Source organism: Bos javanicus, chromosome 3, assembly GCF_032452875.1.
Source record: "Bos javanicus breed banteng chromosome 3, ARS-OSU_banteng_1.0, whole genome shotgun sequence".
In the NCBI taxonomy this organism is placed as follows: domain Eukaryota; kingdom Metazoa; phylum Chordata; class Mammalia; order Artiodactyla; family Bovidae; genus Bos; species Bos javanicus.
The window spans coordinates 104,196,983-104,217,096 of record NC_083870.1 but is presented as its reverse complement, the minus strand read 5'-3'; the positions used below and the strand labels follow the sequence as shown (position 1 = coordinate 104,217,096).

Sequence of the window (20,114 nt, the reverse complement as noted above, 5' to 3'; positions counted from 1 at the left end):
TACTTGCACTGATGGGACTAAGGTGTGACAAATGGGATTTGAGCAAGAGTGAAGTGTGCAACTTTTGGGTCATGTCTTTGAAAAGAATTTGCTTATCCCCCATTCTATTTCCCTCTCCCTGCAACCCTGGGACACAGATGTGGTGGTAGTGATCCTGTATAATTAGCACGCTGAAGTTAATACCCTCAAAAACAATCTCAAAAAAGACAGAATGATCTCTGTTCGTTTCTAAAGCAAAGCATTCAATATCACAGTAATACAAGTCAATGCCCCAACCACTAAGGCCCAAGAAGCTGAGTTAAATGGTTCTATGAAGACCTACAAGACCCTCTACAACTAACATCAAAAAGAGATGTCCTTTTCATCATAGGGGACTGGAATGCAAAAGTAGGAAGTCAAGAAATACCTGGAGTAACAGGCAAATTTAGCCTTGGAGTACAAACTGAAGCAGAGCAAAGGCTAACAGAGTTTTGCCAAGAGAATGGACTGGTCATAGCAAACACTCTCTTTCAACAACACAAGAGAAGACGCTACACATGCATCACCAGATGGTCAATACTGAAATCAGACCGATTATACTCTTTGCAGTCAAAGATGGAGAAGGTCTATACAGTCAGCAAAAACAAGACTGGGACCTGACTGTGGCTCAGATCATGTACTCCTTATTGCCAAATTCAGACTTAAATTGAAGAAAGTAGGAAAAACCAAAAAGCATTCAGGTTATGACCTAAATCAAATCCCTTACAATTATATAGTGGAAGTGACAAACAGATTCAAGGGATTAGATCTGACAGACGAGAGTGCCTGAAGAACTATGGATGGAGGTTCATGATATTGTACAGGAGACAGGGATCAAGACCATCCCCAAGAAAAAGAAATGCAAAAAGGTAAAATGATTGTCTGAGGAGGCCTTACAAACAGCTGAGAAAAGAAAAAAAGCTAAAGGCAAAGGAGAAAAGGAAAGATATACCCATTTGAATGCAGAGTTCCAAAGAATAGAAAAGAGAGATAAGAAAGCCTTCCTCAGCGATCAATGCAAAGAAATAGAGGAAAACAATACAATGGGAAAGACTAGAGATCTCTTGAAGAAAATTAGAGATACCAAGGGAACATTTCATGCAAAGATGGGCTCAATAAAGGACAGAAACAGTATGGACCTAACAGAAGCAGAAGATATTAAGAAGAGATGGCAAGAATACACAGAAAAACAGAAAGATCTTCAGGATCCAGACAACCACAGTGGTGTGATCACTCACCTAGAGCCAGACATCCTGGAATGTTTAGTCAAGTGGGCATTAGAAAGCAAAGCTATGAACAAAGCTAACGGAGGTGACAGAATTCCAGCTGAGCTATTTCAAATCCTAAAAGATGATGCTGTGAAAGTGCTGCACTCAATATGCCAGCACATTTGGAAAACTCAGCAGTGGCCACAGGACTGGAAAAAGTCAGTTTTCATTTCAATCCCAAAGGCAATGCCAAAGAATGTTCAAACTACCAGACGATTGCACTCATCTCACACGCTAGTGAAGCAATGCTCAAAATTCTCCAGCCAGGCTTCAACGTACGTGAACCATGAACTTCCAGATGTTCCAGCTGGATTCAGAAAAGGCAGAGGAACCAGAGATCAAATTGCCAACATCGATGGAGCATCGAAAAAGTAAGAGAGTTCCAGAAAAACATCTATTTCTATGTATGCTGAAGGCTTTGACTGTGTGGATCACAACAAACTGTGAAAAATTCTGAAAGAGATGGGAATACTGGACTACCTGACCTACCTCCTGTATGCAGGTCAAGAAGTAACAGAACTGTACATGGAACAGAGTGGTTCCAAATTGGGAAAGGAGTACATCAAGGCTGAGTATTGTCACTCTGCTTATTCAACTTATATGCAGGGTACTGTATGAGAAATGCCAGGCTGGATGAAGAACAAGCTGGAATCAAGATTGCAGAAGAAATATCAATAACCTCAGATATGCAGATGACACCACCCTTATGACAGAAAGTCAACAGGAACTAAAAAGCCTCTTGATGAACGTGAAAGAGAAGAGTGAAAAAGCTGGCTAAAAACTCAACATTCAGAAAACTAAGATCATGGCATCTGGTCCCATCACTTTATGGGAAATAGATGGAGAAACAGTGGAAACAGTGACAGACTTTTTTTTTTTTGGCTCCAAAATCACTGCAGATGGTGACTGAAGCCATGAAATTAAAAGATGCTTACTCCTTGGAAGAAAAGCTATGACCAACCTAGATAGCATATTAAAAAGTCAAGACAGTACTTTGTCAACAAAGGTCCGTCTAGTCAAAGCTATGCTTTTTCCAGTAGTCATATATGGATGGGAGAGTTGGACTATTAAGGAAGCTGAGTGCCAAAGAACTGATCTTTTGAACTGTGGTGTTGGAGAAGACTCTTGAGAGTCCCTTGGACTGCAAGGAGGTCCAACCAGTCCATCCTAAAGGAAATCAGTTCTGAATTTTCATTGGAAGGACTGATGCTAAAGCTGAAGCTCCAATACTTTGGCCACCTGATGCGAAGAGCTGACTCATTTGAAAAGATCCTGATGCTGGGAGAGCTTGAAGGTGGAAGAAGGGGACGACAGAGAATGAGATGTTTAGATGGCATCACCGATTCGATGGACCTGAGTTTGAGTAAGCTCCAGGAATTGGTGATGGACAGGGAAGCTTGGTGTATTGCAGTCCATGGGGTCACAAAGAGTCGGACAAGACTGAGTGATTGAACTGAACTGAACTGAGAAAGAAATAAAAAAGAAGTATATGATAAAGATAAAAATAGAAATAAAAACAGAAAACCAACAGAAAAAAAATCTTTTAAAGACAAAACCCGATTCTTAAAAGACTAACAAAATTGACAAATCTTTAGCTATACCAATGAAGAAAAAAGAGAAAACAAATAATCAATATCAAGAATGAAAAGAGTTATTACTACAGACTCTATATTTATTAAAATAAGAGAATATTATGATCCACTCTATACTAACAAAAATAACCATTTAGATACAAGGGACAAAATTCCTTAAGAACATAAGTTACCAAAACTGGAATAAAAAGAGAAAATGTGACAGTCCCATAACAAAGTAACTATTAAAAGTGAAACTGAAAGGGAAATTTGCTCAGTTGTGTCCAACTCATTGCCACCCCATGGACTACAACAGTCCATGGAATTCTCCAGGCCAGAATACTGAAGTGGGTAGCCTTTCCCTTCTCCAGGATATCTTCCCAACCCAGGGACCGAACCCAGGTCTCCCGTATTGCAGGCGGATTCTTCACAAGCTGAGCCTCCACACACATAAAAAAATCTTAAGCTTCAGGTCAAGATGATTTCACTGATGAATTTTCTCAAATATTCAAGGAAGATATATCAATCTACCAGTCAATTAATTTTTCAGAAAATAGAAGGAATATACCCCTATCAGTTTTATGAGGCTAGCATAACCCTAATATCAAAACCTAGCCAATATTACTAGAGACGAAAAATGTCACCTGTCAAATCAGTAAACAGAAGATGATAAGGCCATCAAGCCATCAGCCACTGCAGCCACCATCAACTGTGCACCCTGAGGCGATTCAGGATGGAGAAAAACAGGATACTGACCCTAGATACTAAGGTGCATAATCTATCAAAGGAATGATTTCAATGAGCCCAGACTCTTGCATCTTCCCATACATAGAAAAGTGCTAAATTCATTAACTTGAGAGGTCTAGTTTTCTTGAACATAATCTTTTAATGTTCTGACTACCTGATTTTTGTTGTATCCACATCCCTCATGAATACAGATACGAAAATCCTTCAGATATTAGCAAACGAATCCAACTATACGTTAATGGGATGATATATCATGACTCAGTAAGGGTTCATCCAAGGAATACAAGTTCAACATTTCAAATGCAATCAATGTAATTCAACACTCAAACAGAATAAAAGAAAAGTCATATAATCACTTCAATAAGAACAAAAAGAGCAGTTAAAAAAATTTACACCCATTCATGATAAAAACTCAATAAACTGGGCTTACTAGAGAACTTCCTCAATCTGATAAACAGCATCTACAAAAGCCCTATAGACTATGTCATATTTTGGGGTGAAAGACTGGATACTTTCCTCCTAAGAATGGAAATAAGGCTGGATGCCCACTTTCTCATTTCAAGTAAAGACTTGAAATGAGAGATTCTCATCACTGCAGTAAGGTTCTAGGAAGAGACAGAGGAGGAGGAAGGAAAGACACAGGAAAACTATTTGCATATAACATAATTATAGAAATTCCAAGGCATCTTTAAAAAATACTAGAATTAACAAGATTGCAGGATACAAGTTTAATGTACAAAAATTAATTACATTTTTATCACTAGCAGCAAAAAACTGAACTTTAAACATATAGCATCCAAATCTAAAATATTCATGATTGAACTGGAAACATCCAAATCCTCTACACTGAAAACTAAATATTCCTGAGAAAAAGTAACAATGTAATGAATAGAAAGATATCACACTTTCATGGCTTGAAATAATATTGTTAAGATGTTAATTCTCCCCAGATCGGGTTGTCTGGGATAAGACTGGCAGGAAGCACAAGTTACAACAGGAAATGAGGAAACTTTGGGTGTGAAAGAAATGTTCATACTGTCAACTAGTAATAACTTCACATGACAAAAATCCTCAAACTGTAAATTTTAAACATTCAATTAGCTGTACATAAACTATCTCCAACAATACTGTTAAAAAACAAAAAAGTAAATCCTACCCATTGATCAAAATAATCCCTTATGAAACACTTTCTGCTCTACAAAAATGAGTAGCATTTCTCAAGAAATTATATTTCAATGTATCTCATGGAGGCAACATGTAGTACCTCCCACACAATGTACACTCAGTATATGTTTGTCCATTGAAATGTTTTCCAGTTCTAAGAGTTCTGAGAGTATGCAGACTGCATTCCTTCCTCTGCCCATATATACCTTTAACTAAAGCCTCCCTCATTCAGACTCAGCCTCAGAGAGAAAGGCAAGTGGTAAGAGTTCACTTCAAACAACAAAACCACTCTGTGTAACAATTCAGAATCTTAGTTTCCCAACCAGGGATCAAACCTGTGCCCCTTGAAGTGGAAGTGCAGGGTTTTAAACACTGAACCAACTAGGTTAGTCCCCAATCTTTTACTATTTTCTATGTAAAAAAGTTATACTTCTGCATCAAATTTATAAGTCTTACTCCTCTTCCTATAGGCCTTCCCACAGAAGCATTTTCTACTTTGAGTCACTTTAGTTACCACTGCTTGCTCTAACATGTTGCTTTAATTATATAGTAATTTGTTGTCATTTGTAATAGTATTTATGAGAATTATATATATGTGTGTACGCATATATAGATATAGATTAAATGTGGTGGGTTCTCTCAAAATGAAGAGATCTGGTGAACCAAAACCAAACAAAGACACTACAAAAAAAGAAAATGACAAGCCAGTATCTCTGACGAATATAGATGCAAAAATACTCAACAAAATATTGGCAAGCCAAATTCAACAACATATAAAGACACAAAAAAAGCATGTGACAAAACTAAACATTCACTTATGATACAATGATAACTCTGATCAGAGTTAGTATACAAAGAATATATCAGCATAAAGGAGGCCATGCATGACAAACTAACAGCCAATACTCAATAGTGAAAAGCTGAAAACCTTTCCTTTAAAATCAGGAATAAGCTAAGAATTCGCACTTTTGCCATTTCTTATTTAACATAGTACCAGATGCCTTAACCACAGGAATCAGACAGGAAAAAATTGGAAGGTAATAAGTAAAGCTGTCACTATTTGCAGATAACATCATACTATATATAGAAACCCTAAAGTCTGTAGCCAAAAAAAAAAAAAAAACAAACAAACCTCTCAGAACTAGGAAATGAATTCAGTAAAGCTGTAAGATACAATATTTAGACATCTGTTGCTTTTCTAGACACCAATAATGAACTATCAGAAGGAAAAAGCAAGAAAATGCCATTTAAAATTGCATCAAAAACAGTAAAAACACCTAGGAATATACTTAAATAAGGAAATGAAATACATATACTGTGAAAATTATGAAATGCTGATGAAGGAAACGAAAGATATATACAAAGAAAGGGAAAGATATCCCATGTATATGGACTGGAAGAACTAATATTGTTAAAATAACCATACTACCCAAAAGCAATCTACAGCCCTCATGCAATTCTCATCAAAATACCCATGACATTTTTCACAGAAGTATAACTAATCCTAAAATTTATACAGAACCACAAAAGATCCTAACTTGCCGAAGCAATCTTGAGGGGGAAAAATAAAGCTGGGAAATCACACTCCCTGGCTTCAAACTATACTACAAAGCTACAGTCATGAGAATAGCATGGCACTGGCACAAAAACAGATACAAAGACCAATGGAACAGAACAGAGCCCAGAAATAAACCTATACACCTATGGCCAATTAATCTATGATAAAGGAGGCAAGGATATATTGTACAATAGAAGAGTCTCTTCAGTACATGAAAAACTGGGAAAACTGGAAAGCTACATGTAAAAAGAAATTAGAACATTTCTTACATCATTTACAAACTTAAACTCTATTACAAAATAAAACTCTAAATGGATTAAAAACTAAATGTAAGACCAAAAAACATACATCTCCTAGAAAAGGCTATATGTAGAACATTCATTGACATAAATCATAGCATTATTATTTTGGGTCTGTTTCCTAAGGCAAAAACAAAAGCAAAAGTAAACAAACAGGACCTATCAACAAAACAAAAAGAAGACCTACTAAATATGAGAAACATCTGCAAATGATGTGACCAATAAGGAGTTAATACCCCAAATATATTAACAAGCTCAAACAACTCAACATCAAAAAAAACAAACAACCCAATTAAAAGAATGTGCAAAAGATCTGAATTGACACTTTTCCAGAAAAGATAAACAGATGAACAACAGGCACATGAAACAATGCTTAACAAGTAACCAATCATCAGAGTAACACAAATCAAAATCACAATATCACTGCATACCTGTAAATATGGCTATCATCAAAAAGTCTACAAACAAATGCTGGCAAGGATGTGGAGGAAAAGGAACCCTAGTATACTCCTGGTGAGATTGTAAATTGCTGCTACTGCTGCTAAGTCACTTCAGTCGTGACTCTCTGTGACCCCATAGACAGCAGCCCACCAGGCTCCCCCGTCCCTGGGATTCTCCAGGCAAGAACACTGGAGTGGGTTGCCATTTCCTTCTCCAGTGCATGAAAGTGAAAAGTGAAAGTGAAGTCGCTCAGTCGTATCTGACCCTCAGCAACCCCATGGACTGCAGCCTTCCAGGCTCCTCCATCCATGGGATTTTCCAGGCAAGAGTACTGGAGTGGGATGCCACTGCCTTCTCCGATTGTAAATTGGTACAGCACTATAGAAAATAATATGAAAGTTCCTCAAAAAATAAAAAAAGAACTACCATATGATCCAGCAATTCCACTCCCGGGTATATACCTGAAGAAAACGAAAACACTAATTTGAAAAGATACATGCACCCCAACGTTCATAGCAGCATTATTTACAACAGTCAAGATATGAAAGCAATGTAAGTGTCCCTCAACAGGTGACTGGATAAAGAAATGAGATATATATACATATAAATCTGTGTGTGTATGAAGGAATATTAGTCATAAAAAAGAATGAAATTCTGCCATTTGCAGCAATATGGATGCACTCAGAGGGTACTATGCTTAGTGAAATAAGTCAAACATTCTATGTCATCACTTATATGCTGAATCTCAAAAACAAACAAAAATAAATTACAAAAGAGAAACAGACTCTTAGATATAGAGAACAAACTAGTGTTACCAGTGAGATGAATGAAGAAGGCAGGGGCAAGGTAAAGGGTATGGGATTAAGAGAAACTACCATGTATAAAATAAATAAGCAACAAAGGTATATTGTATAGCACAGGGCAATATAGCCATTATTTTATAACTTTAAATGGAGTATAATCTACAAAAATATTGAATCACTACGTTATATTCCTGAAACTAATATAATGTTGTATATCAACTGACTTAAAAATACTTTTAAATAGCATTAAAGAAAAAAATTAGTATTCAGATCCAAAAATAAATAAAGCCCATTATCTCATAATAAAATATGTATAGATGAAAAGAAATCTGATTGAGTGCTATGATCTTCAGCACAGCAAATACTGGAGGCAGTGTGGTGCAACTGTAAACAGCACAGACCCTTAAGGCAGACTGAGTTCGTAATTCTGGCCTTGGTACTTATTACTGTCCTTTGTACCCTTGGACAAATTAACATCTGTGTCTATCACTTTCATCATTTGGATTTGCTATAAAAATTAATAATTTAATATACATAAAATTCTTAAAAAACATCTACCACATAAACTCAATTATATTTTTATTATGCTGTTATCTTAATTCAGGTTGCTATAACAAAACACCATAAACTGGTGGCTTATCAAAACAGAAATTTATTTCTCACAGTTCTGGAGGCTGGAAGTCCAAGATCATGGTACCAGCATGCTGAGGTTCTTGTGAGAGCTCTTTTGCAGGTATCCTCATTGGTATTCTCACATGGCAGAAAAGAGCTAGCCAGCTCTCTGGCCTATTCTTATTATGACGCTGATTCCATTTATGAGGGCTTCACAGTCCTGATCCAATTACCTAGCAAAGGCCTCAACTCCAAATACCACCACACTGGGATTAGGGTTTCAACATATGAATTTAGGGGAACACATTTAGTCCATGGCAGCTGTTAAGACTTCTATCCTTTTCCTTTACAGTTGAGGATTCTGAAGCTCAAAAATTCTAACAATTTGCCAAAAGTCACAAAAGATGTAAATAGTAAGGCCAGAAGGAAAACACAGGAATCCTAGTCATGGAGCCCATTCATCTTCACCATGCTAAACTTTATTAATAATTCTTTTTAGGTATTCATGTCTACTTTATGATAAATAAAGAAAACATGGTAAGATGATGAAAGAAAACAGAAAAAGGAAAATGAAAGGCATTTATTGATACATATTCAAGGATTAAGAAAAGAAAAAAGTAATACCACAATGGACAAAAGAGAACAGAGGTTTATTCAAGTAAATGGAGGGAACAGGAAGATAGTCCAGACAATTGTGTTAAGAATACTAGGCTGGAGATAACAATCAGGCTTTACTTTTCCTTTAAGACATGAAGATACTATTACGTGCATTTTTAAAAATTGCTTCTCTTACATTAAAAACTCTTCTTTCTTCAAAAATTTGTGACATACATTAATATTTCACATAGAACTGTGATGTTTACACATGGACAAAGAAATAACATTTCAGAAGTTTAATAAGCTTTCAGGGATGTCAACATATTTTACCATCTACATTTTAAAACTCTTTCAAGTTTCAACCTGTGGGTCATGTTTAGTTTTTGACAAAAAGTTCTAAATGTTTAACAATCATACTATTTGACCATCTTAGGTACTCCCTTAGATAAAACCCAGTAACTACTTTAATACAAGTACACTTAAATACAAATTGTGTCCTAATAAAAATACTACCTGCTCCCCAAAAACCCTCTAAATAAACAAGTACAGACACATCAGTTTATCAGGGCACAAAATTATGTTTTGTAAAAATATTACCTTTCAGAGTATTTGTGAGAGCTTGTACTCTGTATTAAACAACATCTGTCTCCCTGATTAGACATACTCTGCTCACAGCTGTTCTCTTTCTTTAGGCTCCTCTCCTACAGTAGCAACCAACACAAAGCTCAGGCAAAAATATACTATACTAACTGAAAGGCTCTGGTACTGGATATTTTATGGCACTATATTACAAAGGCAAATTGTTGGATCTTTTAAATGCTTTAAACTTAAAAGATAAAAATATAAACAGCAGAAAATATAGAAAATACATGTTCAAATACACATTCAAAAACATATACTTAGTATATAAAATGTAATTCTGTAATCAGAATACTATATTTTCATAGACTTCCATTATAAAACTGACAATATGGTCTTCAGAAAAAAAAAAGAATGCTCTTAGAAATAAAGAAATATTGCTCTAAGAATTATGAAACAAGGTAACAGAATAAAAGCCAGGCTTCATATCCAAACAGAATGCCCAGTTGTCAACCCAACTACCAATTCAAATTTCCAAAAATATTCAAGTTCCAGGAAATTCAGAAGGAGAGAGCAAATGGTAGAGACCACAATTCTTCAGCCTCAAGATAAAATCATCCATGCTAACGCTCTGGGTTAAATGATGTGGACTCTTCTCCCCTTCCTTCAAATTCTGGCAGTAGCTGCTAAACACTGTGTTCTCCACATTTTCACACAATAAAAGTCCGTATTCTCTTCTAACTAAAAATAAACTTTAAAAAATAGAATATAAATTTTTAAAAAGATACCAAAAAAAAAAAAGTCGCATGTTTAAAAAAAACAAAAGCTTGACAGCAATAACGGAAGGTCATTTCCTCTCAAATCATTACCTACAGAGCTCATCATCTCAGCCTTAAAACTCTATTACCATAAAACTATACCATCAATATAAACCTTTTTAAATTCTGGTTTGTAAAAAACCAAAAAGGGTTCTGACCTGAGAGTTCACTTTTAATTTTGCAAAGCTTAGTAACTAGAGTACTTGAATTCCCTCTGCTGGCACCATAAATTTGCCTGACTAAATTCCACTGCTGCTGTACCTCATGGCTCATCCAATCCCAATTTAAGCCCAGCTTGAGGTCCTTACAGTTTTGTGCACAAAATAATTATTACATAGTTAGAATCAGGAAAAGGCATTTTGAGGATAATCAGGAAAATTCAATATAATCAGACTGATTATCTGCAGTCAAAGTGAATGGTTTTGTTACCTAAAACCAGTCCTCAATGATGCAGAGAGCGAAGAGTAGCAAATGAAGAGCCCTGGATTCAAGCTTCAGTTAGATAACTGTGCCCTAATTACAAAACAAATAAACAAACAAAAACCCTTTTACCTGATTGCTAAACTGCCCACCTCACTCAAGAGCTGTCAGGATCAAATAAGTCTCAAAATGTTTTGGAAAAAAAACAGAAAATGTCACCCAAGTAAAATATTACCTTCATTACAGTTATACTTACTGTAATATTGGAAATTACAGCATTATACAAATATGAATTTTTGAGATCTATATTTCCAAAATAATAACCCCATCATACTAAACTAGTGATAAAGAGCTTTTTACCCGTTCTACAGATCGTGCTCTCTTCTTTGGCCGAGTAGGCAGCGCATCTTCCTTCGGATTGGTGTCTATTGCCCAATAGGACCCCTAAAGGTAAAGAAACAAATATTAACAGTATATTACAGCAATTCTGTAACATTAAACATGGACTTTCACAATCCTGTGCTTCAAAAGAAAACATTCTGCAGATACAATGGGAGAGTAGAGTGAGAGGAAACACTAATTTTCAACTGGGAAAAGTAAACATTTACATAAGAAAAGAAGTCCATTTATAACTAATTATTAAAGATTAAAAAAAATCACAATCTGAAGAAGCCAAGTCCAAGAAATATGTCACAGGCAAATAAAAACAGGAAAATGACCATCCAAAGACATTTAAAATGTACATATACTAAATCTTATTTGAACATATGTGATCATTACAACAGCACATGACATTCAAGGGAAAGAGAATGTTTCTTTTAATTTTTTCCCTTAATTTTATTTTTTAATTTGCTATTTTATGGTCTTTTCCTTCCCAGCTTCCTTGCTTTTCTCTGCAGTAATAACTTGCAATGCCTACACAATTTTTTAAAATATTTATTTATTTGGCTACGTCAGTATCTTTTCATTGCAGTGCACAAGCTCCACCGCAGCACAAGGGCTCTCTAGTTGCGGTGCACAGGCTTAGCTGCCCCATGGCATGTACGATCTTAGTTCCCGGCAAGGGATCCAACCTACGCCCCATGCACTGGAAGGAGGATTCTCAACCACTGGACCACCAGGGAAGTTGCCAGAATCTGATGTGTAGTTTCTGCAACCTGGGACCTCACGAAAACTAAACAAGTAAGTGAAACATTTTATAAAACAACTTTCTTGATCACATTTTATACAATAAGTGTACCCTGGGAAGCAATGGTCTATAGATATATCTTTTATTGTTTATTCTAATTTTAACTATTCATTCTCCCTTATTTTTTGATACAAGTTCTCAGACCACTCTTTCAAAAATACATGTTGATGTCCTACTGTATTCCAGGCCCTCAAATTGTGACTTCCTCGAGAAGTATCTTGAAAAGCAAATATTATATAGTTTCCACATATACGAATGAGGAGATCCAAGCTCAAAAAAATAAAAGCCTGTTCAACCAAGAATTTGAGAGCCAGGACCAGAATCAAGTTTAATCTTGGCCTCTATTATTTAATTAGTCTTCCCAGGTTGCTTTTCCAGGCAATGTTTGACAATGACAATGCAATGACAACATTCCAATCCCAAAGAAAGGCAATGCCAAAGAATGCTCAAACTACCCCACAACTGCACTTATCTCATATGCTAGTAAAGTAATGCTCAAAATTCTCCAAGCCAGGCTTCAGCAATACGTGAACCGTGAACTTCCAGATGTTCAAGCTGGATTTAGAAAAGGCAGAGGAACCAGAGATCAAATTGCCAACATCTGCTGGATCATCAAAAAAGGAAGAGTTCCAGGAAAACATCTATTTCTGCTTTATTGACTATGCCAAAGCCTTTGACTGTGTGGATCACAACGAACTGTGGAAAATTCTGAAGAGATGGGAATACCAGACCACCTGACCTGCCTCTCGAGAAACCTGTATGCAGGTCAGGAAGCAACAGTTAGAACTGGACATGGAACAACAGACTGGTTCCAAATAGGAAAAGGAGTATGTCAAGGCTGTATATTGTCACCCTGCTTATTTAACTTATATGCAGAGTACATCATGAGAAATGCTGGGCTGGAAGAAGCATAAGCTGGAATCAAGATTGCCGGGAGAAATATCAATAACTTCAGATATGCAGATGACACCACCCTTTTATGGCAGAAAGTGAAGAAGAACTAAAGAGCCTCTTGATGAAAGTGAAAGAGGAGAGTGAAAAAGTTGGCTTAAAGCTCAACATTCAGAAAACTAAGATCATAGCATCCGGTCCCATCACTTCATGGCAAATAGATGGGGAAACAGTGGAAACAGTGGCTGACTATTTTTCTGGGCTCCAAAATCACTGCAGATGGTGATTATAGCCATGAAATGAAAAGACGCTTACTCCTTGGAAGGCAAGTTATGACCAACCTAGACAGAATATTAAAGAGCAGAGACATTACTTTGCCAACAAAAGTCTGTCTAGTCAAGGCTATGGTTTTTCCAGTGGTCATGTATGGATGTGAGAGTTGGACTGTGAAGAAAGCTGAGCGCTGAAGAATTGATGCTTTTGAACTGTGGTGTTGGAGAAGACTCTTGAGAGTCCCTTGGACTGCAAGGAGATCCAACCAGTCCATCCTAAAGGAGATTGATCAGTCCTGGGTGTTCATTGGAAGGATTGATGTTGAAGCCGAAACTCCAATACTTTGGCCACCTGATGCGAAGAGCTGACTCATTTAAAAAGACCCTGATGCTGGCAAAGATTGAGGGTGGGAGGAGAAGGGTACGACAGAGGATGAGATGGCTGGATGGCATCACCGACTCAATGGACATAGGTTTGGGTGGACTCCAGGATTTGGTGATGGACAGGGAGGCCCAGTGTGTTGGGGTTCATGGGGTTGCCAAGAGTCAGATACTGAGCGACTGAACTGAAACTGGCATTTGACAATGAGGGGAAGTGCAGCTTTCATCTATCAATCGTGGTACCCCACATGAATTATCTGAATATACCTCCTTAAATACACCATGTTCATTCATGCATCTGTGCCTGTCCTACATGCTTATCTCCTTGCCTATAACAGCTACCTTACCACTGACAAACTCATATTCCACCTCCAAATGTTAGCTCAGATGTTATCTAAAGGAATCCTTCTCTGATCCTTTTACAATACTCAAGAATTCATCTCTCTCTCTACAAGCTCTCTCTATACTATTTATGGGGCTTCCCAAGTGGCACCAGTGGTAAAGAACTACCTACCAATGCAGGAGACATAAAAGACTCAGGTTCAGTCCCTGGGTTGGGAAGATCCCCTGGAGGAGGGCATGGCAACCCACTCCAGTATTGCTGCCTGAAGAATCCCACGGACAGGGGAGCTTGGCAGGCTACAGTTCCTAGGGTCACAGAGTCATATACCACTGAAGTGACTTAGAGCACACACACACATGCACATACAGCACACCCTTTTTAGGCTACAAATTCCTTAAAGCATAGAAACTCATTTTATATCAACAGTGCCAGGTACCACATCAGACACAGAGTAAGTACTCAATAAACATGTGTTAGAATGGGGGTAGAGGGAAGATAATGCACAAACCGTGCCAAGTACGGGGTATAACATCAGGCTTCCCCAGGTCCTAATCTAGGCAGTGTATCTCACTTCACACACAGCCATACTGGGGCATTCTTCCACGTTATCTTTTCTAAGTGGTCACTGCATTTCAGCTAATAAGCCTACCAGACCTGACGTAAACTTGCCAAGAATCATGTAAAATGTAAATGCTACAGAAATTAAGCACTAACAATTAAAACAACAATTTCATAACTATGGTTCAGGCTAGCAGGTCTCAAAATAAGCAAAGCAAGAAAAAGTTCTACACCCAGCTGTTACTAAAGTTGAAAGTGAAGCAGGAAGAAAAATACTCAAATTCAATGGACAACAGTTTAAATCACTGTTCATGGAAATGATGAATTTCAGTATTTAGTTTGTTTTGCATGAGTGTGTATATTTGTATTAATCTGAGAACCCACTTACTGTCCAAACATTACAGTGATTTGTTATTAAACATTTTAATAAAACTACAAAAACTAATATGTACCTGTCCTTCCACACAAAATATGACTGGCTGTAATTTATCACAAATAGATCAACAAAAGAGAAAACAACTGTTCATAAGCCTAACCCTATCCACTATGTGTTTATTAGGTTGGTGCAAACGTAATGGTGGTTTTGCACTGATGAACTTTGCCATTTGATATTGGAATATATTCTTAAACAAATGTGGTTATGTTATACATCATTTTAATGTGCATTTTTCTATTTTTTTTAACCAATGATTTATTACTTGCTGTTTATTTTACATTTATTTTAGACTACAGAAATGATGCTAGACAAAAAGCAAATTCAAGTGATTTTATTCAAGTTCAAAATGGGTCATAAAGCAGCAGAGACAACTCGCAACATCAACAATGCAATCGGCCCAGGAACTGCTAACATATAGTGCAGTGGTGGTTCAAGAAGCCTTGCAAAGGAGACAAGAGCCTTGAGATGAGCAGCACAGTGGCTGGCCATTGGAGATGACAACGACTAACTGCAAGCCTAGACAGCATATTAAAAAGCAGAGACATTACTTTGCCAACAAAGGCTGTCTAGTTAAGGCTATGGATTTTCCAGTAGTCATGTATGGATGTGAGTAGATTTTCCAGTAGTCATGTATCGATGTGAGAGTTGGACTGTGAAGAAGGCTGAATGCTGAAGAATTGATGCTTTTGAACTGTGGTGTTGGAGAAGACTCTTGAGAGTCCCTTGGACTGCAAGGAGATCCAACCAGTCCATTCTGAAGGAGATCAGCCCTGGGATTTCTTTGGAAGGAATGATGCTAAAGCTGAAACTCCAGTACTTTGGCCACCTCATGCGAAGAGTTGACTCACTGGAAAAGACTCTGATGCTGGGAGGGATTGGGGGCAGGAGGAGAAGGGGACGACAGAGGATGAGATGGCTGGATGGCATCACTGACTCGATGGACGTGAGTCTGAGTGAACTCCGTGAGTTGTGGTGGACAGGGAGGCCTGGCGTGCTGCAATTCATGGAGTAGCAAAGAGTCGGACACGACTGAGCGACTGAACTGATTAGCAATATATGAGTTGAACTGCTCCATGTCTTTGACAACACTTGGTATTTAAGTCTTACCAATTACAACCATCTAGGGGTCGCACAGAGTCGGACAGGACTGAAGCGACTTAGCAGCAGCAGCAGCAGGGGATGTGCAGTTGTACCTTAGTGATTTTTACGTGCATTTCCATCATGAATAATGTTGACAGGCATCTCTGCATGTGCTTACTGGCATCCAGGTATCATCCTTTGCAAAGCAGTCATTCATAAATTTGACCATATGGTTTATTTAGGTTATATAAGACTTTTGATTATTTTTAAGAATTGTTTATACTTTTTAAATAACAAGTCTTTTGTCTGAGGTAGATATACAGTTAACTTTCTGTGTAAGTGTGAGGTTAAGGATCAATATAAATTTTTCTTCCACCAAGACATAAACAGTTCTTGAAAAAGACTATGTCCTTTCCCCAGTGAATTACACTGGCATCTCTACCAAAATCAACTGGATATATATGTAAGTCCACCTCTGAACTCTATTCTGTTCCACTGACCTACACATCTACCCCTGTGCTAATACCCTTTTGTCTTGATTACTATAGCTATATAGAAAGTCTTGAAATCAAGCACTATAGTCCTACAATCTTTTTTTCCCCCAAAAAAATTGTTTTGCCAATTCTAGGTCTTTTGTATTTCCATACGACTAAGAGAATCAGTCTGTCAATTTCTTAAAAAGCAGCCTGCCAGGATTTTTATTGGGGTTGCATTAACTCTATAAACCAATTTGGGGAAGACGGACATCTACGAGTCCTCTATTCCACAAACATGCTATATCTTTCCATTTACTTTGGTCTTGCTTTATTTCTCTCGGCAGTGTTTTACAATTTTCAATAAATAGGCTGCATATATTTTGTTAAAATGTATCCCTAAAGTATTTCACTATTTTGGATGCTATTGTAAATGGAACTGCTTTTCTTTTAAACTTCATTTTCCAACCATTAATTGATAGCATTAAAAAATTAAAACTAAAAAAAACTGTACTGACTTGTATCTTATGACTTGCGAAACTCACTTATTAGTTCTACCAGCTATTCCACAGACTCTTTAGGATTTTCTACATATGCAATAAAGTCACTTGCAAACATAAGAAATATTCTTTTTCAACCTGGATGTCTTTTTTTTCTTTGCCTTCATTGGCTTGAACCTTTAACAGAACAATGGTAACAGTGAATATAAGCATTTTTGTTTATTTCTCAATCTCAGAGCAAAAGCATTCAGTGTCTCACTATGAAATATGATATAAAATGTAGGTTTTTTTATAGATGTCTTTAAATAAAGGAAATTCCTTTATATACCTAGCTTGCTGAATAAGTATCAAATTTTGTAAAAATTTTCTACACTTGAGATATTATTTTTTTCAGTTTTCTTCTACTCACACAGTGAGTTAAATCAATTGGTTTTTTAATTTCAACCTGCAATGCATTCTTGGGACAAATCCTTCCTGCTCATGATCTATTTTCCCTTTTATATATCAATGAATTTAATTTGCTAATATTGTGTTAAAGATTACTGGGTCTAAGTTCACAAAGATACTGGTCTATAGATCTGTTACTTCTTTGCCATCATGGTGATGCTGACGAAATGAACTGTTTCTTCATTCATGTTTTTTTTGGTAAGAATTTGTGTAAGACTGGCATTGTTGCTTCTTGTTTCATTGCTTTTTGTTTATTTTCTATTTTATTTATTTACCTTTATTATTTCCTTCCTTCTACTTACTTTGGATTCAACTTGTTCTTATTTGTTAACTTCTTAAGAAAGATGCTTAAAGTAATGGATTTTGGACCCTTCTGATTTTTCAAATAAAAGTATTTAAATTTTTATATTTTCTGCTCTCATCACTCAGTTCAAATATTTTCTAATATTCTTATGATGTCTTTGACCCAGAGATATGTTAGAACTACATTAATTTCTAAATGTTTGGAATTTCCTAAGTATCTTTTTGTTTTTTCTTCCTAATCTAATTCCTCTAGTCAAAAAATATACATCTCAAAGACTTCATCATTTAGAAGGGATTAATGTCAATTTAACAGTTCACACAACATCGCTAATCATCAGGGAAATGCTGATGGGATACCACCTCATACCCAGAATGGCTATCATCAGAAAGACCACAGATAACAAATGTTGAAAGAATGTGAAAAAAAAGAGGACTCCTGTACACTGCTGGTGGGACTGTAAATTGGTGGAGTCACTGTGGAAAACAGTATGGAGGTTCCCCCCAAAAAACTAAAAATAGAACTACCATGTAATCCAGCAATTCCACTCCTGGGTATATGTGTAAAATAAATAAGCTACAAGGATATATTGTACAGCACAGGGAATATAGTCAATATTTTATAATAACTATAAATATGACTAAAAATTGTGAATCACTATTATTTATGTGATACACTTGAAACTTCTATAATACACTACATCAACTACACCATAATTTAAAAATTGTGGATTTGTTGATTTCTCTTTTTAGTTCTGATAATTTTTGTTTGATTTCTTGAAGCTCTGTTTTTGGCCACATACATTTATAATTCTCAGATGTTCCTGATCAATTGATCTTTTCTTCTGGTGTATCCAATATTTTGTTAAAGCCATTCAGTAAATTATTCATTTAGTTATTGTATTTTCATCTCTACAATTTTTCTTTGGTTCTTTTCTAGTTTCCATCTCTATTCAAATTCCCTCTCTCTTCATTAATTAATTATTAGAGTATGTTTTATTTTAATTCTTTCAACATATTTATAATGGCTGTTTTGAAATCTGTGTCTGCTAAATCCACACTTGTTTCACCTGATTCAGGAGCTGAGGCAACTTCAACTCTTATCAAAGTCACACTGACATCAGTCTCTTTAACTTCCTTCACTGACTGCTAGGCAAGCTCCCTATAAAATTTTTCCTAAGTAATACACCATGTTAAATTCCAACAAAAGTACTATAAGCATACCTCAGCAATATTGCAGGTTCAGTTGCAGACCACTACAATTTAAAACAAATATCACAATAAAGCAAATCATGAATTTTTTAGTTTCACAGTACATATAGAAGTTATGTTTACACTATACTGTAGTCTATTGTGTGCAACAGCATTATGTCTAAAAAAAACAATGTACAACCTTAACTTAAAAATATTTTACTGCTAAAAAATACTAACCATCAATACTGAGCCATCAGGTAGTTATAATCTTTTTGCTGGCAGAGGGAGGGTCTTGCCTCTATGCTGATGGCTGCTGACTATTCAACATAGTAGGTGCTAAAGTTGAGGTAGCTGTGTGGCAATAAGACAACCATGAAGTCTGCCACATCAACTGACTCTTCCTTTCATGAACTATTTCTCTGTAGCATGTAATGCTATTTGATAGGATTTTACCCACAGAATCTCTTTTAAAATCAGAATCAATCTTCTCAAATCCTGTTGCTGCTTTCTCTACCAAGTTTATGTAATATGCTAAATTCCTCTGCTGTTGTTTCAACAATCTTCACCTTCACCAGGAGTAGATTCCATCTCAAGGAGCCATTTTCTTTGCTCATCCCTAAGGAGCAATTCCTCAACACTGAAGTTTTGTCAAAAGTTTGCAGTAGTTCAGGCTCCACTTCTGATTCTAGTTCTCTATTTCCACTTCACATCTGCAGTTACCTCTCTACTGAAGTCTAGAACCCCTCCCAGCCATCCATGACAGTTGGAATTAACCTCTTTCAAAATTCTGTTACTGTTGATATTTTGACCTCTTTCAATGAATTTGTGAGTGTTTCTAACACCATACAGAATGCTGGATTCTTTCCAGAGCACTTTCAATTTCCTTTGCCCAGATCCATCAGAGGAATCACTATGGCAGCTAGATCCTTACGAAACACACTTCTTTCTCAACAGTGGGTTTAACATACTGAGTAAATCATGTTGTCAGACGTATTGTGGTGGTCAAAATGATAAATGAGCACTGGCTTCAACTTAAAGTCACCAGCTACATTAGCCCCTAACAAGAGAGTCAGTCTGTCCTTTGAAGCTTTGCAGCCAGGCACTGACTTCTCCTCTTTAGCTATAGAAGTCCTACATGGCATCATCTTCCAGTAG

General features: G+C 36.6%; 1 protein-coding gene across 6 annotated transcripts in view; it reads right to left on the bottom strand.

Annotated features, from left to right (window-relative positions):
• The window catches only part of FOXJ3 (forkhead box J3), a 126,514-nt gene that overhangs the window by 38,104 nt on the left and 68,296 nt on the right, over positions 1-20,114 (bottom strand). For all 6 annotated transcript variants that reach the window (XM_061412306.1, XM_061412304.1, XM_061412310.1 and 3 more), the window contains one exon: positions 11,256-11,339. In XM_061412306.1, the coding sequence (XP_061268290.1) occupies positions 11,256-11,339 (84 nt within the window). The remainder of the gene's footprint in view (positions 1-11,255; positions 11,340-20,114) is intronic.